Below are 22,880 nucleotides of genomic sequence, written 5' to 3'. Positions count from 1 at the left end.
TGGTGTTGCTGCTTTGAAATCCCATGAGGAGCCTCATGCTGGGCTCCCTGCGGCGTTTCAAAGCAGCAGCACCGCAGGGAGCCTTGGGTCAGCAAGAGAGTCCCCAGCTGACCCCAGGCTCCACGTGGCACTTTTGCCTTTGAAGTGTAACAGCCCTAGGGCTGTTGCTACATATCAAAGGCGAAAGCGCCCTATCGACTAATCGATGCAGAATGCATCGACTATTCGATTAGTCAATTACTCACAATTTAACATCCCTAATTTGTACAGTCTTTCTGGTTGAATTTAACGGGTGGGCATGGGATTTTGTGGTTCCAGGATGGAAGTAATCAGTGCCACCCCTGTCACTGAGCTTTGTTTCTACGCCAGCAAAGCTGTCATGACTAACACATGGTGGGGGGGAAGGGGTGCAGAGCCATCTCACAACACAGGACCCACCTCTGCCACCTGTGAATTGTCCTTTCAGGGGAGGTTGTGCGCCTCTTTGATCTGATAGCACGTATGATTCTCTACATAAGGCTGCATGTGAGATTCTGCAGTTTCCATGTTTCAAGGATGCATTGGTCAGAATGCGTACTGTTTCTTTGTAGCTGTGAGAGTCTACATACGTGTTAAATATTTTGGTCCAGATCACATTCCCCAGATCCTGTGTATATCGCTGTTGCAGACTGCATGGAAGGGATATCCTCTACAGACACCTGCACTGGACCCTCTGTGGGGTCAGCCATCAGCTAGTGGGGGGCCGGGTTAAGTACATGTCACTTGCTCCGCCAACCCTGCGGGGAACAGTAGCAATGAATGTGAGCACAAGTGTGCAGAGGAATCTAGGCAGCCTCCAGCATTTTAAGCACCATGGCCTCTCATGTTTCAGATGAGGTCTACAAGATATCTGCAGCTCTCCTGTGACACTAGAGGTCCAGCCCCGTTGCTACCCCTGAGATACCATTTAACAAGACGTTTAACAAGCGTGTCTTAGAGCAAACCCGGCGGATAGTGGCTGAGGAACACACTGGGGGAAGAGGTGATCTTGTTAAAGATTCAGGGTCCCCATCTGTCACTTAATAGCTCACATCCCAGGTCCCCAGTGAGTTTCTCCAAGGAAGAGCAGATTTGGCATTCCTAAACAAACAAACAAAAAGGGAAAAAAGCTTCCACCGCTGCTTTCTACACCAAAGCAGCCAAAAAGACACCACACTCATGCTCTCTGCAAATTGCATGTCATTGAAATAGGACAGCCGTGGTGGCAGCAGCAATCTCAAGGGAAAGGAGAATGCAGGAAAATATGTAGGATGAGAGGGACATGCAGAGTGGGACTTTGCCCAAAACCTGGGCCAGCACAGAAAGTTCTAATGAAAGAACCTGGGAAGTTACAAACCCTTGCTGTTATGGATTTGTAAAGTGACACTTCTGCTGTCGTTAATTCCCTATTGATCCTATTCTCTGACTGAGATGGCATAAGGCCATGACAAATCATTTAAATGATTCTCCTACTGAGGCAACTAGCTCACTCTTTTGCTCTCTTTAATTAATGAATAGGAAAGCTCTAAAACAGTCATCTGGTTATTTTGGATGTTTTTGAAACATGTTTGAGATGGCAGATTCTGAGCCCTGGCACGGCCTGTCCTTGCTTGCTGCTAAATTAGATGCAGAATCCAAATGGAAGAGAAACCAAGGGACTCGCAGGATCTTATAGCAAAAATGCCAAACAATGGTGAATTTGGACAATCCACTCCCGCAGCTGTAGCACCAATGCCTTTCTCCCCCCAAGTCCATTACATCTTAGAGTTATGAACAACCTCCATGTCCAAGGGATCTGTAATTCTGAGATATGACTGTAATGACTATGCATTTGGGCCCAGTAACGTCACTCCTGTGCATAAGTGCTCTCAGGATCATAGCCCTTAATTAGCAGCCATAGAGCTGTTACAGCAGGGTACAAAACCTGGCTTTGTTCCTCACGTACCATCAGACTCTCTCCAAAGAACAAAACTCTGATTTTAGCATAACAACTGGTCAAGTCAGAAAAGTGCTGGTATAGAATTAAAGTAAACTTGCTGTTAGCGTGTGTGATTAAAGTGATGCACGAAGATGATTGATTGATTGATTGTATGATCTCAGTCCAGGACAAGCTAAAGCAGAGATGTTAGAGTTTAACCAATTAATCAGTTAACCCATAAGCTGATGTGCTTAGGAGCTAGAAGGCTCCGTCCTAGCACATACCAGGTCCTAGATGCCAGCTCCACCGCCCTGCTTCTCTGGAGCTGGCTGCGGAGCTCACAGTGAAATCTCCTCCCTGGGAGCAGAGCCGCCAGCCCCGCGCTCCTGGAGAGGTTTCGCTGTAGGCTCTGCAGTAAAAGGCTTATACGATTTTTTTTTTTTTTTTTTTTAGCAGTTACGCAGTTACTTTTTTAAACAACTTTTTACATCCCTTGGCTAACATATTTCCTTACAGACACAGGGGAAAGCAAATCCAAGCTTTTTTAATTGTGTGGAAATGGGAAAAGAAGATGACTTTGTTGTTTCTTTCAGAGAGCTCAAGACTACGAGCGCACAGCCTGTGAAGGGAAGGAGTGCTGCGTAAATGGCCTTGGATGTGGAAAAATCCAGTTCTGAAGCCTCACTGAATGTGAAAGCCAAGTCCTATGGTAGGTGGAACTACACAGAACTAGAGCGCGACTGCCCTGAGTTAGTTAGTGTGCACCAGCTTTTAGAAGCCGAGGAAGTGACGTCATCCCCCAAAGGAACTGAGGATGTGCCAATGGATGGAACAGGCCACAGAGTAACTGGTGTCTGCCAGAGAAACTCCAGCCATTGTAAAGTCTCTCTAACGCCTTCTTCCAGGTTTTCCAGAGCAAAAGCAAAAGCAACGTATGTGGAGAGACAGCCATTAACTGATTGCTACCACGAGTGGCGCGATTTACCCCATCGCTTTAGCGGAACTCTTTTCCACCCTAGAGGCCAGCAGGTGAGCGGATTTTACTTAATGTACTAACGAAAAATAAAGTATAGTATCAGCAAAAGACTCCTCCCACCCTACCCCTCCCTATGAGGTTGGAGATCGGTTACACTAGGCATTATGCACAAAGAATAAGGGGGAATCTAGCCCAGACAGTTTACATTTTGAGTAGACAAAGGGAAACAGACACAGATAGGAAATGACTTGTCCAAAGTCAGGCAGTAGCTGGAGATAGAGGGGAGGTCTCCTGACTCCCAGCCCAGTGTGACAGTATTAGTGTATGTGATTATAACAGGCTGAAGTTCATCACAAATGCATTTGTACGCCAACGGGGGGAACCACTGGCTAAGACGGTCAAAAACGGGTGCTTAAAAATAGGCTCCTACATTCATGTTTAAGCTTCTAAAGAAATGGCCTGGTTTTTCATATATGCCAAGCCCCCGTATCGCTTATTTAGGAACCTGACTTTGGACCTCTGAGTTTGAAAAGAAACCCATCGATAAGAACTTCAGTGCAGACACGTGCCCTCCACCCCTTAGCCCGGCTGTTGGAAAGATTTTACCAAAGCGTTTCAGATTAATTGACTTTTTGGTAAAGTCTTCTGTGCCAGGTAAGCGACTTGGAGTATTGCTCTGGCATCTTCCTCCAGACCATCGCTAGTAGTCTCTTGGGCTTGGCCTGGCCAGTGATGTGCATCTAAATGCTACGTTAGATCAGCGTTGGAATGGACTCCCCATTGACTTGTCCTCTCTTAGCTGGACAGGAGGTAGTAGGCTCTTCTCTAGCTCGCCCTGTAGGTAGCACCTCCAGCCCTGCGACGGTTCAACTCTTCTCATGAATCAGCCCTGCAGCCAGATCACAGTTAGTCCCATCTCTTCCTGAGTAAGCAGAGTCCAGTAAATTAAGCTCAGATAAAGGTAACTCACTGCCTCTGTGCAGGCTTACACCTCCCCAGATTCCTCCGCCCTTCCCAGGATCCGTCAGCTTGGCCTCTCGCTCTTCAGCGGATTAATGCCTCCCCAGGGCTTTAGGCCTGGATCCAAACTCAGTTGTCCTCCTACCTCCGTTGGTCAGGCTGGTCAGGGAACTCAGGTCCTCTCTCTCTTTGGCTTCCAGTTCAGGGAGCCTGGGGCAAGCAACTAAGATCTGCTCCCTCAGGCTTCTTCTTTACCTGGACTCTTTCCTTCCTTCAGGTCCTCTCCCATAGCCCCTTCCTGAACGTACTGTACATTTGTCTCTTTCCAGTCTTTTCCTCCCCCTCTCTAGCAGCCAGAGGGATTGCAGAGTCCTTCCCTCTCTCCCTGCAGTGGCCCGCTTAGCCAAGGCTTCCTCCCTTTATGCTCTCTCCGCCACCTCCCCTAGCTGGGCTTCATCATCACTTGCACCTGCTCCAGGTGCAACCCCATGCACTGGTTGCTTGAGGTCCCCAGCTAACTCTTTCAATTCTGTGGGGCACGTACTCTTATCACAAGCAGACACAGCCTAGTGCACTGCATGTTGGGAGCACATCAGACCAGTGCTTGGTGAGCTGCCCTGGCTGGCTGGCTGGCTGGAGTTTAAAGTGTTGGCTTCGACCTGTGAAAGCCACAAAGAGTGTGAGACTTGGGTACCTGGTCTTCTCCCTCTGATACGCTGCCGCCATTCAGATAGGCATAGATACTTGAGCTCCCCTCACAAAAACGAGAGGGAGCTGCTGGCAGGGCCCTCAATGGTTCAAATGAAAACCCAGATGTGTTAAGGTCGGGCTTTGCAGCATGCCCGCATCCTGGCTCCGCCTTGAGAAGGGGGGTGAGGGTTGACTGCGCTTCTGTGCGGGCCTTTGCTTTGTTGAGGTTAGTTTGCAGGATGAAGGCTCAGAGCACCGGGTGGGCATGGGTTGTTGCATTTAAAGGCGCTAAATAAATACAGCGTGACGACACTTCACATCCCTTTTCCCCAGAACACATGCTTGATAGTGATGTCCCATGCTGACCCATGTGTTACGCGGCCTCCCAAGTCCCCGGTCTGCGTCCCTGCAAATACTGCCACATTCCCAGCCCAATTCAGACTCGGTGCAATTCCACTGAAGGCGATAAGTGAGCACCTGCTTACACCAGGCCTGGACTGGGCCCTGTACCGCCACATCCCTGCCCTGTTGACAATACAGTGGGGCTTTTATCTGCACATCTGCTGCTTGTATTGTTCAGAGTGTCAGAAATAATGTTCTCATTGCTGTTCACGGGGGGTTCTCCCTGTTGGTGAAACACCTTTATGGCATTGTCAAAGCCCTAACTACACAGGCCTTTAATGTGTGAACTCCCGTGGTTTCATTTTGTGTGTGTTTTACCCTTCCCCTCCAGTGTTTCAAGCCGATGAAAATGGTGGAATGTCCAGGCAGTAAGGAGCAGCTTCCGAATGCCCCTGCGCTCCAGCCAGCACTGCAGAGCCCAGCGATGGACGCTAACGTTTACAGCTCCAGTTGCGAGTCCCTTCCTGACCTAAATGCGGACCGGGGGAGCCAAGCGTCGCTTTCCCTTTCTTCAGCCACGTTGAAGTCTTTGCCTGCCGGAACACTCCCCAGTTTTGGTACAGCAATCCCAGAGTTTTCCAGATCGAGCCTTTCCACCCCGCTTTCAGGAGAGGACGACTTTGAACAGCAAGAGAGGAGATCAAGCTTTCCAGCTCGGAGGGATTTTCCTTCTTGTGGAGTCGTCCCCTCTCGGTATCGGCACAGTCGCTCTGCTCCAGTTGATCCCATGCTCAGCACACGCAGGCGGTTAAACCCTCTCTTTGATGTCTGTGCAATTGTGGAACAAGAAAGAAAGAAGTCGTCATTTCAGGCTGATTATTGGGCATGCGCAATACCTGACTCTCTACCCCCGTCTCCAGACCGGCAGTCTCCACACTGGAACCCTAACAAAGAGTACGAGGACTTGCTTGATTACACTTACCCACTGAAGCCAAAGTACAAACTTGCAAAGAGTCCCCAGGCTGTGATGCCTGAACCCTTCTTCCATGACTCTGGTGTCGATCTGGACAGCTTTTCTGTTTCGCCCGAGAGCACTTTGAAAAGTATCAATGCGCCGGGTGAAGATCAACATGCTTCCGGGGGCAACGTATGCCCGAGGGAGGAGTGCGGGATCTCAGCGGAGAGATTTTCAACTCCTTTGTTCAAGACGCCGGGGTACTTAGGAGCAGTTCCTCACCACGGACCTTCACAGATCGCCAAAGTGTCCTTTGCTGAATGTGATGCCGCTGCCCCCGAAGCGGATCCCGTGAAAGGGTTTGCCAAGAGTTTGCCTGCTTCTGAGTGTGCTGGGTCGAGTTCACATGACCCGGCTCACATCGATGGGAGGGGCTGGGGGAGTCGAGGAGATGAACACTTTCCAAAGGGTCAGGTGAGGACAAAGAGCGCTGGTCATTTTGTACCCACTACGCACATATTGCCACTGAAAAAATCCTGGGAGAAGGATGAAGAATTTCTTTCCCTGCCTCCCAGAATCAAGGAGCTAGAAGGTTTGGCTCAATACTTGTCTGATCTTTCACTGACTAAAGGGAGACTGGGGAATGAGCATTTGCTACAAGACCTTCCGTGCTACAGTGGCAGCAAAGGGCAGCTTTCCTCTAAATGTGTTGAAGATCAAGGCAGCACAGAGAGCAAATACAGAGTTCAGGGCAGAGAGGCTTTTGTTCTGTGTCCCACACACAACTCTCAAAAACCTTCTACAGAAAATGTTGAGTTGAGTAGCCAGGACCACAGGGAACCTGTAAGCAGACTGGCAACACCCTCCGTCAGGGACATGCTAGATGGGAGATCCTTCTCTGCACTGGAGAGGGAAGGGTGGTGTTTGACAGAAGAGAAGGAGTCCCTTGCACAGTGTGTTAAGGTAGGTTGGAACCAGAAGTTAATGGAAACTGTCTTTGTGGTTTTGTTTTCTTCCTAGTTCCTTTTACGTGATGTTCACATTTACCTGCAGTTGCTCTGACGTTATATGTCAGGCTTCACTGGAGCAGACTGGTTGTGATTGCAGGAGGATTTCTCTGCCAGCCTGAGGTTTCAGGACTCCACACGGCTCTTGCTAGAACCCCGGTTAAAGTGCAGATCCCAGAATGAAACAGGTAGTCCTCGGGCAGGGCTGGGCAAGGTGTGGCCTGGGGGCCGGACCCGGCCCACCTAACTTTGATCCAGCCCACGGATTGCATCTGGCCGCTTTCTATTTATATCCTGCTGCCCGGGTACTGAATTTCCAGGCAATGGGTCAGGCAGCTTGATCCTATTTAAATGACTCGTGGCTCCCAGTCGCGGCGCTACCACAGTAGGGGCTGGAGCAGCGAGCCTTTTTAATAGTTGCAGCAACCCCGGGCAGCTGCCAGACAATGTGGTAGCAGCGGAGCCGAGAGCCCTTTGCCCTGTTTTTAATTCAAAGCCTCCAGCCCCAGACAAGTCTGGGAGGAGGCTAGTCCCCTGCCCCCCTCTTCTGCCCGATGCCCTGCCCCTTCCAGGGGAAGAAGAGCCAGCTCGTGACCACGTAACAAAATTCATTGTGGCCCCCCGCAAAAATTATTGCCCTTCCCTTCGTTCTAGGCCCGTCCCCAATTTTACTATGGCTCCAAATGCAACAATTGCTGAATTCCCTTGACGACTAAACAGGAGTCTTTTCCTGCAGCTTCATGAAGCACTGTGATTTCGTGTCTGCTGAGTTTCACATTGCTTTTCAGGGGTGAATGCCCTTAGAAGCTCAAAAACTGTGTCTGCACTGAACTTTTGCCTCCAAATTTTTGCATTAGTGTAACTCCATTAATGGGAGCACTGGTATGAACAAGGCACTGGCATTTTTAACACCATGTTTCCTAGGCCTGCTCTGAGTAGAGTTAAGTAACATAGATAGCAAAAATGTGGTGGTTCTGGTGACTTGTCTACACAAGCGACCTTACCTTTGCTGCCTCTGAAGTGAAGCTACCCTGGTGGGAAATTTTAGGGGACAAAGTCTACGGTTGACACAACCAGAGTGAAATGGGGGGCAGAAAAGCTGACATATTTCAAACTACAATGAGCTTGACGCTCAACCCCAGCCTCCTGGAAAGTTAGTGACCCTATCAGTGAGTTGACTCTTGTTTATGAACATAATGAAATCAGGTATATTTGGCCAGGAAAATTGTCTCTTTTTCTTAATATGTGTAAAGCGCAGGACTGATCCAAGTGTTATCCTGCTTTAAAATTTGGTGCTGGGAGGGGGAAAGGATTTTGGTGATTAATTTTTCCTGGTGTGTGTGTGTGTGTGTGTGTGTGTGTGTGTGTGTGTGTGTGTGTGTGTGTGTGTGTGTGTGTGTGTGTGTGTGTGTGTGTTAAACTACGAGGCTATGTCTAGATTGTATCCCTTTTTCGTAAAAGGGATGCAAATTAGATGTATTGCAATTGCTAATGAAGCGGGGATTTAAATCTCCCCCGCTTCATTAGCATAAAAATGGCTGCCGCTTTTTTTCGGCACGGAGCTTTGCTGGAAAAAAGCGCCAGTCTAGACGCGGATCTTTCGGAAAATAAAGCCTTTTCCGAAAGATCCCTTAAAATAAGGGATAAGGGATCTTTTGGAAAAGGCTTTATTTTCTGAACGATCCGCGTCTAGACTGGTGCTTTTTTCCGGCAAAGCTCCATGCCGAAAAAAAGCGGCCGCCATTTTTATGCTAATGAAGCGGGGGAGATTTAAATCCCCGCTTCATTAGCAATTGCGATATGTCTAATTTGCATCCCTTTTACGAAAAAGGGATACAATCTAGACGTAGCCCAGGTTAGACTACTTTCCATTGGGTCTAGACTAGGATGCAAAATCCCATTTCATCTGTGGATGTTAGATAATGTTTATTTTAGTAATCGGGTAGCCGTAAAAATCGTATCAGTTACACGGTTACTAAAATAGTCCCCGGATGCGGGGCTGGTAGCCAGTGCTCTCCCAACCCCACACTCCAGGAGCCCTCTTCCATCCTGATAGAGAGGCAGCAGTACAGGGAGGGAGGGGAAGGCAAGTGACTCCGCATGAATTGATCCATGTGGAGAGCTGTCTTGGAAGCTGGTTCCCCCTGAGCACTGGCTCCCAACTGCCCACCCCTGCTACCTCAGGGTATGTCTACACTACAGCACTAATTCGAACAAACTTAATTTGAATTAGTTAATTCAAACTAAGCTAATTCGAACTAGTGCATCTAGACCTAAAAACTAGTTCGAATTGCTAATTCGAACTAGCATGTCCACACAGAGTGGACCCTGAACCGAGGTTAAGGATGGCCGGAAGCAGTGCCGGCAGGGCATCAGGTTAGGACTTAGAGCGTGGAGCTGCTGCCTCAGGCTAGCCGAGGGCTGTGCTTAAAGGGACCCGACCCCCACCCCGGACAGACAGTTCTCAGGGGTTCCCTGCTTGCAAAGCAGTCCTGGCTTGGAGTGCCCTGAGTGTCCGCACTCGGCACATCACAGCACTCGGCCATCAGCCCAGCTGCACTTACCGCAGGCTGCCATCCGGGGTGGGTCAATCGGGGGGCTGCAGGAGAGCTTCCACCCCGAGGAGCCCGCAGAGCCACCCCATTCCTCCCCATCAGGGGCTCGTACCCCATTCCTCCCTCACCTCCTTCCACTTATCCCTCCCTTCCTGATGTACAAAATAAAGGACACGTGTGTTCAAAAATAGAAACTCTCTTTAATGAACAAAATTCGGGGAGACTGGGAAAAGGAGGTGGGAGAGGGGAGGGCAACTAAAATGATCAGGGGTTTGGAACAGGTCCCATATGAAGAGAGGAGCCATGGTCACCAACCAGTAGATCGCGATCTACCGGTAGCTCTCAGGGGCTCTAAGAGTAGCTCTGGAGCCCTCTCTGAACTGTGCGCCTGCGCAGTACATTTACATTAGATTTCCTCATTTGAGGAGCAGCTACTCACTGAGCAACAACACAGGTGAGTAGCTGCGAGGAATGGTGGGAGCTGGGAGGTCGGGAGGGCTGAAACACCCCAGCCAGCTGACTGTGGCTTTCAGCTGAAAGAGGCTGCCCCACGCTCCAGCTGATCGGCGGCTTCTCCTCTGCGCCTGCCCAGATGGAGCTTGGTGCACCCTGGCTGAGCGCCATGGCCAGCTGGCCGGACAGCTACTTCTCTTCCCTCCAGCCCGGCTGCCCTGCGCTCAGCCCAGGGAGACTGCGTTTAGCTCCAGAGCAAGCTTCCCAGGTTGAGCGCAGGATCACAGATGCCCATCTGATGGACCGTATACGACTAGCAATCTCAGACTACAACCCATACTTCAAGACACTGGCAGATACTGTTCAGTCCCAGGTGTCACACTGAGACTTTGTTATTGGAAGAAAAAATATATAATTATCAATACTTGATTTTAGATTTACAAAATAGCAGAGAACAAAATGTATAAATGTAAATGCTTCATCGTTTGACATTTAAATAGCATGAATTAAAAACAGACCATTTATTTCATAACTATAAACATGTGATTTTAATTTTATATATTGCATAATTTAAAAATAAACTTCTTAACAGCATGTATAAGGGCTGGGGATAGCAAGTGATGGACAGGAGAATAGAGAGGGCGGGGCTTCCAGGAAGGGGCGGTAGATCTTCGCCTGTTCTGAAACTTAAAAAGTGATCTTCGGTGTAAAAAGGTTGGAGACCACTGGGCTAAAGAGACTGGGACTTTTCAGCTTAGAAAAGAGGAGACTGAGGGGGGATATGATAGAGATCTATAAAAGCATGAGGGGTGTGGAGAGGGTGAATAAAGAAAAGTTCTTCATTAGTTCCCATAATAGAAGGACTAGAGGACACCAAATGAAATGAATGGGTAGCAGGCTTCAAACTAATAACAGAAAGTTCTTCTTCACAAAGCAAATAGTCAACCTGTGGAACTCCTTGCTGCAGGAAGCTGTGAAGGCTAGAACTATAACAGAGTTTAAAGAGAAGTGAGATCAAGTCATGGAGGTTGGGTCCATGGAGTGCTATTAGCCAGGGGATAGAAATGGTGTCCCTGGCCTCTGTTTGTGGAAGGCTGGAGATGGATGGCACGAGACAGATGGCTTGGTCATTGTCTTCGGTCCATCCTCTCCGGGGTAGCTGGTGTTGGCCGCTGTCGGCAGACAGGCTACTGGGCTAGATGAACCTTTTGTCAGACGGAGTACGGCCATTCTTATGTTCTAATCTCAGGGCTCAGGGTTGGGGGTCTCACTGGACCACCCTGATTTTCATGCAAACCTGCTCCTGGGTGGCCAGGCTGACAGCTCTCCTGCCCTAGCCGGCCACTTTCCTGTGCCTAGTGCGGACGTTGTGGATGAGGTCCACGATGTCCGCACTAGCCCAGGCGGGCGCCTGCCTCTTGCGGCCCTGGGCAGGCTCTTGGGAACCGCCAGCCTGGTCCCGGGAAGAGGCGGAGGGCTGAGTGGCAGCGGGTGGCTGGCTCGTGCTGTGCCAGGTGCAGGGTCTGCTGGCTGGGTGCTGGCAGGCTTGCACCTGGCACAGGCACCGTAGCCAGACCGTGCCCCTTTAAGGGCTCCGGGGCCGGGAGGAGGGCAGAAGAGTTTTCCTGGCGGTGCCCAGAGTGGCCACCAGGGAAAGCTGGGGAGGGCTAGCCTCCCACTAGTTCGAATTAAGTGGCTACACAGCCCTTAATTCGAATTACTTAATTCGAACTAGGCGTTATTCCTCGTAGAATGAGGTTTACCTAGTTTGAATTAAGTGCTCTGCTAGTTCGAATTAAGTTCGAAGTAGCGGATTCTATGTGTAGTGCCTATTAAAGTTAATTCAAACTAATGTCTGTTAGTTCGAATTAACTCTGTAGTATAGACATACCCTCAGTGAGGGATGAGCAGGCGGCTCTGTAGGAGCCAGCATGTTTGGGGAGCCATCTTAAAAGCCAGCTCCCACCTCTCCTCCCCTTCTTAGTGATCCAGGGGCAGCAAGGGGTATGTGTATTCATTTGGATTAATTGATAAGCCCAGACTTATTGGTTAAGCGTGTAACAACTATACGCTGACATCCCTAGTTCAGTCAGGTAACCAGTTAACCATTAGGTTTAACCAGTTAACCGGGGCTCCTGGCTACCAGCCCCTCCAGGCTGCCAGGCGCAGCCTGTGGAGCGGTGGGCCTTGGGCTGTTCCCGGGCACTGGTTAGCCCATCCCGCATCCAGACCTTCCTAAGTTGCAGCTTTGTCCCCAGCGTTCCATTGTATTTATTTGGTCACATGGATAAGCGACCATGCTGCTAATTGCTAATGCCAGAGACAGGACTAACTCCACTGCTATCTGAATTAGGCCCTTAGGTCCCAGGCTCATCATTTCCAACAGGCCTTTTCCTCTCTGTGTTTGCTAGATTGTACTTTGCACTTATCTTATTACGCCTGGTCTTAAACTTGAAATTGGTAGCGGCACAACAGTTTCAAGCAGGGGAGTGGTGATGGTGTTTTTAAATATAGATTTATTTCTACCCGTACAAGCCGTAGCGAGGCTGCAGACACTGGTACAAAGGTGTCTTTTCCCAGTATACTTTATTCCTCTTCCTAGACAAGGCTAGTCGTGCCAGCACTTTTCTACCGATATGTCTGCCTCCCTGTGGTGGGGAGGAGGGGGTGATTACGCTGCTTTAGCAATGCTGCTATGCTCTAAGTGCTACAGCTTCCTAGTGTAGACACGGGGTTAGGTGAATTAGGGCCAGATTCTTATCTTCAAGGCAGTGGTGGGTGCTTAGCCTGTGCTATGTTCCTCAGCACCCTGCCAAAATAAGGCCTCATTGTAGCATTGGGGGGAAATCCTGCTTGTATACTTTTTGGAATATTTGTGGCAGAAGCAGTAACTTTTTTGCTCCACAAAGTGGGGCCCCTCTCCTGCAGTGTGACACGAACAATCAAACTTTTGTGCCTGTGCAGGATTCCTAAAGGCCTCTCGTAGCAGCTGTTTGAAAGTCAAGTCAATAACACGAGTGACTCCTTAGCCGTGTTGAATACATTTTGTTTATGCTCGTCTGTCTCGGCCCTCCCTCCTCATCTGTACCCTGAGACGCATCCCGTGCTTGTGCAAGCTAATTCACAATATTAATTTTGTTTCGTGTGATTTTAAACAGTAATGCTCATTGCAAGAGTGTTAAGCCCAAATACATTAGTAACTTTCTTGAGTTTTTTTGCGGGACGGAAGGGGGAGAGGAGGAAGAGACCAGCGTTCAAAAAAGGTTTGTTAAAGAGCTGTGATTCAAAGCCAGCATGGAATAAACGTTCTATGAAGCATCCTTTGGCCACATATTAATGTCATATCTTTATTATGGAAAATACATAAGTAATGGCTTTTATTGTGATTCATCCTAAGTAGATATTTTGCTGTCAGCTAGAAGAGCTAATTCATTGGCTGTATAAAGTAGCAGAAGTTACAGACAATTGGATTCCACCTAAAGCAGACATTGAAAGTGTGAAGACCTCTCTACGTCGTTACCTGGTAACTATTTTTGAGGATCATTTTCTTTTCTCCCCAGGCATGTGTTTTAGTAGGAATTATTGCATAGAACAAAACTTAAAGGGTGGGGTTTTTTTGCCCCAGAATGAGTATTGGGATGTATTAGGCGAGGTGTTTCTAGTAGGGATAAGGAGATGTTAGTGCCATTATACAAGGCATTGGTGAGACCCCATTTGGAATACGGTGTGCAGTTCTGGTCTCCCATGTTTAAGAAGGATGAATTCAAACTGGAACAGGTACAAAGAAGGGCCACTAGGATGATCCGAGGAATGGAAAACCTGTCTTATGAAAGGAGACTCAAGGAGCTTGGCTTGTTTACTTTAACCAAAAGAAGGCTGAGGGGGGACATGATTGCACTGTTTAAATATATTAGAGGGATAAATACCAGGGAGGAAGAGGAATTATTTAAGTTTAATACCAATGTGGACACAAGAACAAATGGATATAAGCTGGCTAATAGGAAGTTTAGACTTGAGATTAGACGAAGGTTTCTAACCATTAGAGGAGTGAAGTTCTGGAACGGCCTTCCAAGGGAAGTAGTGGGGGCAAAAGATCTATCTGGTTTCAAGATTAAACTAGATGGGTTTATGAAGGGGATGGTTTGATGAGATAACAGGATCTTGGTATCTAATTGACCATTCATTATCAGTGGGAAATAGGTCAATGGAGGGATGATAGGAGTTACTATGGAGAACTTTCTGGGTGTCTGGCTGATGAGTCTTGCCCACATGCTCAGGGTTTAGCTGATCGCCATATTTGGGGTCGGGAAGGAATTTTCCTCCAGGGTAGATTGGCAGAGGCCCTGGAGGTTTTTCGCCTTCCTCTGTAGCATGGGGTACAGATCACAGCTAGAGGATCTTTGCATCTTGGGGTCTTCAAAGTATTTGAAGGCTTCAATATCTGAGATATAGGTGAGAGGATTATTCTAGGAGGGGTGGGTGAGATTTGTGGCCTGCACTGTGCAGGGGGTCAGACTAGATGATCAAAATGGTCCCTTCTGACCTTGGAGTCTATGAGTCTATGAGTCAGTGTTGGCATTTGGCCAGTGCTAGAGTGTTAGTCTGGGAGATCTGAGTTCAATTTCTGTTTTGTCACAGGCTTTCTAGGTGACATGGGCAAGTCCCTAGGGTACGTCTACACTAGCCCCCTCGTTCGAACTAGGGAGGCTAATGAGGGTGACCGAAATTGCTAATGAAGCGCGGGATTTAAATATTCCACGCTTGATTAGCATATTCCCGGCCGGTCGCCATTTTGGAAACTGATTAGCCCGAAGTAACTGCCCCCGTCTATACACGGCAGAGAAGCGGAAATCCTAGATTAAACCCCTTAATTAGCAATTTCGGTCACCCTCATTAGCCTCCCTAGTTCGAGCTAGGGGACTAGTGTAGACTTAGCCTAAGTCTTTTTGTACCTCGGTTCCTCAGCTTCAAGATAAGGATAATACACTGCCCTACCTCACAGGGCTGTTCTGAGAATAAATATATTAAAGATTGTGAGGTGCTGAGGCACTACAATAACGGAGGCCATGTAAATCCTAAAATAGACAGCTGCTCCTGTTGATTTCAGTGGGAGAAGAGTTGGGCTGAGGCATTTTTGAAAATCCCACTAAGCACATTTCAGGATCTGACTGGTGCCAAACTAGAAAATTTTGCTGAACACAGGAGGTCCAATTTGTCTAGCAACATTACCAAGACTTGCAAAATGGCTGTTTTCCATAAGCCAGGAAAGCAGGAATATTGAGGTCCTTTGGGGTAATAGGTGGCCTTCCAGACTGCCACTAACTGCTTGTATCATGCTCATTTCTATCGTGACACACAGTCCCCAAAACACTTAAAAAACCAAAGCCTGTTTTTCTCTGCAGCAATTCAAGAAAGACGTCAGTGACCACCAGATGCTGACAGAGAGTGTGTTACAAAGGGGCGAAACTCTCCTGAGCTGTATGGCATCAAATTCACCAGGTAAAGGGACTTTCCTTTGGGCAGAATGTGGAGAACGTCACTTTGCATGCGACAACAAAACCTGCAAGAGATCAGTGTCTACTGCAGCCAGGCTCTGAGATTCGTGTCCTCAGCTGCGTTGGTGGAGAGTTTCAGTTGCCTTGTCAAAACTAGCGCGAGCTTTAAATAGAAATGGCTCATAAGCTTGTGCAGGACTGATAATAACTTGAAACAGGGTTGTTTATCAGTGCACTCTAAGTGCAGGGTAATGAGAAGTTTTTACTTATAGACTAGGGACTAAAGTCTGCCCTTTAAGGTGTAGGTCTAAGGCGAAAGTTTAGTTCCTGATGAAATCCATTGCAAGTCAGTCTGAGAGCTAAGGATGTAAAATCCTGGTTAACTGCTTAAATGGGCTCCCACGGGCTGGAGCGGCATGGCGCAGTCGGCCCGACCGGGCTGGAGCAGCCTGGCGCAGTGTCCCATGAATGGGCGGGGAGCTCCTCCAGCCTGGCTGGGCCGCCAATTAACCAGTAAGCATCACCTGGTAAGGGTGATGCTTATGGGTTAATCACTCACAGGCCTACTGAGAGCTGTGGTTGAGGGACCAAACGCAGTTCAGTCTCCACTTAATGGAGGACTACTCTAGTTGTGTCCGTTTAAGCCATCACTCACAGGCTAGTTTAGAGGCGACACTTTTTTTAAACTAGTGTCACAACTTCTTTGCTCCACCTCTGCTCTGCATTTGCCAAAGATATTTCTCAGATATTGAATGGGAGAGCCGTGTATGTAAGTGTCTCCTGTTCCTTGGATAATTGTCTTTTGAACGTGCTACTTGCCATCTAGGTCTCTAGCAGGTCCTCTGCTGGAGATGTTCGCACATGGCAAGCCCCTTCCTGTCCCAAAGTTTGCTGGCGACAGAGCTTGATTTCTACTGTGATGATAAGGTTGCAGTGTTGGCCGTTGTCTTTTCTTTTTTTTTAGACTGCTCCTGCTCCTGCTCCCTCTTCTGCTTTACTAGCGCTGGCAGGTTATGCAGCTGAGCTGTTCCAAGCATGGAGCGCTCTGTGACCTTCCCCTAATGTATGGTGGTGGCAGCAGCAGGAGAGTCTTGGTTCTGCCACCATTTCCATGTCAGTGCTTCAGTTTGTATTAAGGATTCGATAAACCCTGGCCTATGGATTGGGGTGTAAATCTTGTGCTGGGAAGGGACCATTTAATACGAGCAGGAGAAGACAGAGGTGGCGTTAAGCCTTCATGTCACCCTTCGAATTCTAGGTGTGGCCCAGGGTAAACCTTAGAACAGCAGCCCCAGAGCCTGTGCTATGTAAGGACCTGTTTAACTAGACATCTGTGGGCCACTCTGCTGGTTCAGAATAGTGGGCGTGCACCTCTAGGGGCTGCACATGAGAGCAGCCTACTGCCTGTGGTGGCAGGAGAACACCTTTGGGTCAGGTGAATTTCATAGACCCATAGAGCTGGAAGAGACCTCAGAAGTTCATCAAGTCCAGCCCCCGTTGAGAGACCTGCCTGAGGTCACGTTTTTATGCTGCTGGAGCTGTCGGGCCAGAAAATGGGCCAGATCTGGAGCTTGGTTTTTGGATAGCTTGTTGATTAGCTGGCCAGAGACCTGTTGGTTTGTAAAGTCAGCTTGTGTTGGAGCTATCTTGGGTGGAGGGGAGCAGACATATTCGAGTACCAGGATTAAAAGATGAAATTGGCCACCTGCTTGGTTGCTATAGTGAGGACATTGGCAGCCGCATCCAGTGCTTTTTTTGTGACGGTACTGCCCGGTACTCAGTACCGGCACCTCCAGTCAGAGCTCAACAACTTTTCCCCTGGAGTACTGGCACTTTTTTTTTTAATTAACAAAAAGAGCACTGGCCGCATCAGATACTTTCCTGTGGGACGGAAGGCAGGGCAGGTAAGCTTTCAGGAGCTTTGGGTTTGGATTATGTTTTGTATTGGTTTGTTTTGGCAAAGCTTTGCACTCTTAAAACTGCACTATGTTTGGGGAGCGGATGGAGCAGAGACCTTAACAGCTATGCCCACAGACATGTATGTGAATAGCTCTTTGAAGATTACGCCGCTTCCTGGGGAATGAAATCTAGCTGCAACTTTATGCACAGAGACTTAAGTTTAAAGGGATTGGACTTCATGCAGAGACACCACATGTGTGTTAGACTCTCTACATGTGGGGGGTGGGACCTTGGAGGACCCAAAACTTTTTTCTGTGAGTGCATTTGGTATTGCAAAGGCTGAGAACTACTGTACTAGAGGCAGCACTTCTAGAAATACATGCTTTGAACTGCATTACAAATAAATCTGGTATCATGTAGCTGGGACACTCCTGTGTGCTTTGTGGTGGCTTTACTGCAGTAGAAGTTCCCTGGTAATAAAAAAAACTCTCCTTATGCTCTTATTTGTTAGTTTTAAAGGACGCCCTTGGATTGATTGCAAAACAATCAGAAGAACTTGAAAGCCATGCAGAACGTTTGTATGAATCGGTTTTGGCAGCCACGGATACCATTGGGGGTGACAGCCTGATAAACGGTTGCCCGGGCAAAAGAAGCTAAGTGGGTAAGCAAAGGACTGAAATGGGAGAGAACATCCCTGCTTGCATTGGTTCTCGTGACATGGTCGTTTTCAGGATAAACATTTGAAGTAGCCCCTTCTGGAAATCAGACTCGTCTGTGTGATTAAAGACTGCCTCATTGGGGAAATTCCAGAACCTGTCTGCAGCCCCAAAGGGGGTTCCAGAGAGCCAAGGACAGGAGAAAGGTAACAACACTTGCTAGGGACACAAGAGCAAGATTTAGCAAGTAGGTGAGTGGACGGCAGAATGAAGCAGATGAAGTTCACTACGGACAAATAGAAAGTGATGCAGCTGGAAGGAGTAATGGCTGTGTGCTAAACCACTTGGGAAAAAGACTTGTGCCTCATCTCAATGAAACCTCTGCTCAATATGTAATGGCAGTCAAAAATCAAACCATGGCAGCCTGGGTAATGCAGGGGATGGACAATATTGCCATGCCATTTTATAAATTAGTGGTCCACCCCAAATCAGAATACTGTGTAGAATTCTGACCATCCTTTCACAAACAACATACTGGCAGCAGACACAGAAGTAATTGGGAGACAAATGATTAAAAGCATGGAAAGACTTCAGGTAGTATTTTGTTTAGAGATTCAGGCATATTTTTCTCTCTCAGACTTGTGAGCTATCCTTGTGCCATCGGACGTCAGTCTTTAAACAAGGACTACAAGTTAGGGATGTAATAGTGTAATTGATTAATCGATAAGCAAAAGCATATAGGTTAATGCTCTAGACTACACCATTTTCCCTCACCTCCGCCACCAGTTAATTTATTTGCAGACCAGCCAGCAGCCCTGCTCAGTCCTGGCTCGTGCCAGGTCCGGGACCTACCCCTGCTGTTGCTCTGCATTTAAAGTGTATTAGGAGCCAGGCGGGCAAGCAGCTGGGTCCGGGAACTCAGCCTCTCCCACACGAAACAGGCTACTGCCATCCTACATTACTGCCTCTGTATCAGAGGCAGCAACACGAGGTGACAGGCAGCCAGTCCGCAAGGGGAGTTGGCTTTTAAACTGGCTCCCCTTGTGAACCAGCTCCTGCCTGGCATCCTGCACTGCTGCCTCTGATACAGAGGCATCTGTGTGGAGTGGCAGGGGGCTCCTTGGAAGTGGAGCCAGATTGCACTGGCTGCTAGCCCTGCCCCATGGCACTATAGAATAGTCGAGTAACCAATAAGAATTCATGAGGTTAATCGACTATTCAGTTAAGCAATATTTTAACATCCTTACAAGTAATGGTTGTGGGTGGACACTAAAATTTAAATTAATGAGATTTTTACCTTACAAACATTAAAACGCACGAGATGACACACAGGCATTGACCTTTGGAGTTTCTGCAGTGGCATCAGCATTCAGGTACCTTCTGGAACAGCTCAGAGATCATGGTATCTTCTCTCAGTCATCTCCCTGGTAGTTAGGAATTCTTGGCCATTTCCAATGTAGAGTCCAACAGTTTATAGAATCAGCCCAGTCAAGGGTGCAGGGAGGTTGAGGTCTTAGCAGCCTGTGAAAGATGCTGACCAGTGGCTCTTTGTTCTGGGAAATGTCACATTTTTCCCTCTGGAAGTTGCACTGGTTTAATGGGAGGTAGCATGTGTCTGTACACAGGCAGTTGGCCTAGGACTCAGGAAAGCTGGATTACATTCCCCGCTCTGATGGCGACTCGCTGTGTGATCTTGGGCAAAGCCCTGCATTTTAGGAATAAGGACTGGCTCTGCTAGATGTTTGTACGATGCCTAACACAAGGTGTCCTGATCTTCATTCCAGGCATGTCTGTGCGTTACTGTAAGTTAGTGTGACGAGGGAGCCCAAGATTTCAGAGAACTCTTCATTAAGCTGATCAGATCTTGCAGCCAAGACTCGCACGGAGTTGTTAGGTTACAGGATTCAGTCCGGAGTGAATGGGAGGATTAAGCCACCTTACTGCTACAATAATGCAGGCTGCTAAAGCTGTGAAACCAAGGGAGCTGCCCAACGCCTCTATTTAGCGGAACGAAACCCAAAGCCAGAACCAATGACGTGACTTAAAAATAAAGCATTAGCAGCCTTGAGCATTAGGTAATAGATTCCCTAGCTTGGCAGCAATGCACAGCGTGTGTAGGGGACTCTTCCCTTGCCTACAACCTGTGTGTTTTCTTCTCTATCATGACGTTATGTTATCAGAATGGGATAAACATTCAGAGCGTTGTACAGGGTGTAGCCTTGTGTCTCCTTGCTGTTGTATGGCTAGAACCGTGTTACACATTTTGGAAATGTACACCCCTCCCTCAGAGCCATTCAGGTCATTTGTTTAACCACGTCCACAGAGCCTGGTGGGATTTTCCCCTCATGATTGGTCCTGGTTGTTAATAAGGTTGGTAGAACTAAGCAGAATTCCTGCTATTTTTGTGGACGTCTATTGTTTGTATAATTCCCTATCCCCTTCCCATGTGAGGATGTTTGTCAGGACTAGGACTCCGAGAGAAAAAGCGATGACAACAAACTGGAGGGGCTGACAGAATTGCGCAGGGTTCATCTACACTTGAATATTTAATCAGGTTTTAAGTTGTCCATTCTGGAGCCAGAATGGGACTCGCATTTGTTGCTAGTGACTCATTGTAACCATGCTGCAGCATAGGGCACAAACGTTTGTGTCTTATCTAATCTAGAATTTACATTGTTAAAGCGTGAGCGGCTATTAATTTGAGAAGCAGGATTTCCTTTGGGACAATGTTTATTTTGTGACACCAACCGTAGCACTGTGCTGGAAGCAAAAGGCTGGCAGAAATGCAGTGTTGGGGAGAAACTTTCCTCCTCCTTGGTTTTCTGATTCTAAGCCGGCTCCCCCTTAGCCTCTTGAGTGTTCTTCAGCAGCCTGTTCCCTTGTGAGGTGTTAGGACACTTTTCTCCAGGTACCAGAACCTCCTCCCACCTGGAAGAGGCCTGCTAACAGGGCAGGGAGGAGACTGTCATCTTCGTGCTGCAAGTTAGCAGAAGATTGGAGCTGAGTGAGGGTGGCTGGAAGGAGAGCTGTGGTGGATGCTGGAAGCCTAGCCCAGGCACCAGTCGGTGCAGAGCTGTATGCACCAGGGTGGATAACAGGACTCTGTTCTGGAGTGTACTCTGACATTCTAGACACTCCAGCTCATGGGAAAACGTGGTTCCTTGGAGGAGTTCTTGTAGCCAAACAGCAGATATTGCTTAAGCCACATGTACAAAGGAGCACTTTGCTGATGTTGAAGCTACCCTTATGGTCTTTTGCCAGCACAGTGGTCAGTCAGGAATCCCCCTGCTTCCCACCCCTGACTGAGATAGCTTTGCCAGCAGATGGCAGTAGGGTAGACATGGATTTAAGTGGAAGAGCAGGTTGCCTCTAGGGCATATTGACTTGGCTCATCTAGCAGCTAAAGCGTGAGTAATGTTTTGGAGAAGAGGGACCTCAGACCAGTTTGATAAGTTTTGGTTAACTTTTCTAGAAATCTTGGCTAACTCCTTAGTGGATAGAAACTGAGATGTTGCTCTCCTTTCCCTCCAATGCCCTCTTTTCTACCCACCCATCCCTTTATCTTTCTGACCTTCTGCCATGCTTGCTCTTTTTTTTTTTCTAACCTTCTCTTCTTGGTGGCTTACATCTACTGGAGAGCTCTTGTACGGTTCAAAAGCAGAAGCGCCAGCAGTGGGAACTGGTGCCAGTGGAGACTTAAAGCCAGTTCTGCCAGCACCAGCTCCTCCCTTCCTTGCTGCCTCTCATTGATAGAGGCAGCAAGGGAGTGGGGGACAAGTAGTTACGTGGCTGCTTGACTATCTGATAAGCATTTGCTTATCGGATAGTCAACTATTCACTAACATCCCTAGTATGGTGAGAGTCATACTAAGAGGTACTTATTTAACTAGTGACAACTCATCTTTTAATCTATAAAATATCTAATTATCCCTTTTGTTACCTTTTCAACTTTTGTTGTAAATAGGAACTCGCTTCATTACAAAGCTTTTACAGAACCAGAACAAAACCCACCACTTTGCAGGGAACAAGCAATAGAAGTAGAACATTTTACTCTTCAAAGATGTATCTGGAGATTAAGTAATGCATACATGTCTTTTCCTTACCTGGACTGCAGCCAGCTCACAGTAACTAATGCTCTTTATATTTCAGGTGATACCTCTAGCAAAGATGGAGTTTGTCAGTCGATCTTTGGATGCATGAAGGATGAGATCCAGCAAGGCACTCTGAGCAATAACATTTTCAACTTTTATAAAAATGTCCAAGTGAAATTGATCACTGAGTGTTACTCGGCAGTATGAGGAAACTTTTCATCACTGTTTGTGAAGTAAAAGCTGTGCCCAAGTGTCATTTTAATTACTATGCTTTTATTTAAACGAATTGTGCTGTTTAAGTTGTTGTAGCAGGGAAAGAAATACAGGTGCTGTTCAAATAAGCACTCACCGCTTTCCCTTTAGTAGTAGTTTGTTCCATTTTAAGTGTGAATTGTCAGGAACCATGACTTTTTAAAATGAGAAGTCCAAACACAGTACCCACATTGTTTGTGATCTATTGCCATGCTACACAATTTAACTTCACGTAAAGCTGTGTGGTTTGTTTTATCGTTGTTTATTTTTGTTTACTCTAAAATTTCTCTTCAGCAATTTATGATGGTTTGTCTCTGTTCAAAAGCAGCAACGGTTGATGGTAGCTAGCTGCAGTAAATAAAAGTTGACTGATTGCTAGTTATCCCCGCCTTACTGGATACAGGGAAAGAACCCGGCCAATGCCAGACACTTACTGACCTTTTCCTAGCACACTGCCATCAGAGGGGGATGGGTTGCTGAGAACTGAGCTCCATACAAATGTGTATATTAAAAAATGTTTCTCTGTAGCCATTCAGGTGCACTCTACCATGGAGTAGGCCTCATCTTCTTTTGCTGCGCTAATGTGGACTGGACAAGAAGCAGGTGCAGAAGA

At 47.7% G+C, this 22,880-nt stretch overlaps 1 protein-coding gene across 1 annotated transcript in view; it reads left to right on the top strand.

Annotated features, from left to right (window-relative positions):
* Positions 1-22,645, top strand: part of CEP68 (centrosomal protein 68) — a 28,063-nt gene extending 5,418 nt beyond the window's left edge. The window contains exons 2-7 of the mRNA XM_006114083.4: positions 2,530-2,965; positions 5,296-6,822; positions 13,275-13,397; positions 15,277-15,373; positions 17,780-17,929; positions 22,074-22,645. Of these exons, the coding sequence (XP_006114145.2) occupies positions 2,582-2,965; positions 5,296-6,822; positions 13,275-13,397; positions 15,277-15,373; positions 17,780-17,925 (2,277 nt within the window). The 5' untranslated portion in view covers positions 2,530-2,581 and the 3' untranslated portion in view covers positions 17,926-17,929; positions 22,074-22,645. The remainder of the gene's footprint in view (positions 1-2,529; positions 2,966-5,295; positions 6,823-13,274; positions 13,398-15,276; positions 15,374-17,779; positions 17,930-22,073) is intronic.
* The last annotated feature ends 235 nt before the right edge of the window (positions 22,646-22,880 follow it).

The sequence above is a fragment of the Pelodiscus sinensis genome, chromosome 3 (assembly GCF_049634645.1).
Source record: "Pelodiscus sinensis isolate JC-2024 chromosome 3, ASM4963464v1, whole genome shotgun sequence".
Taxonomy (NCBI): domain Eukaryota; kingdom Metazoa; phylum Chordata; order Testudines; family Trionychidae; genus Pelodiscus; species Pelodiscus sinensis.
The sequence above is the reverse complement of the archived record's forward strand: the minus strand, read 5'-3'. Positions and strand labels throughout refer to the sequence as shown.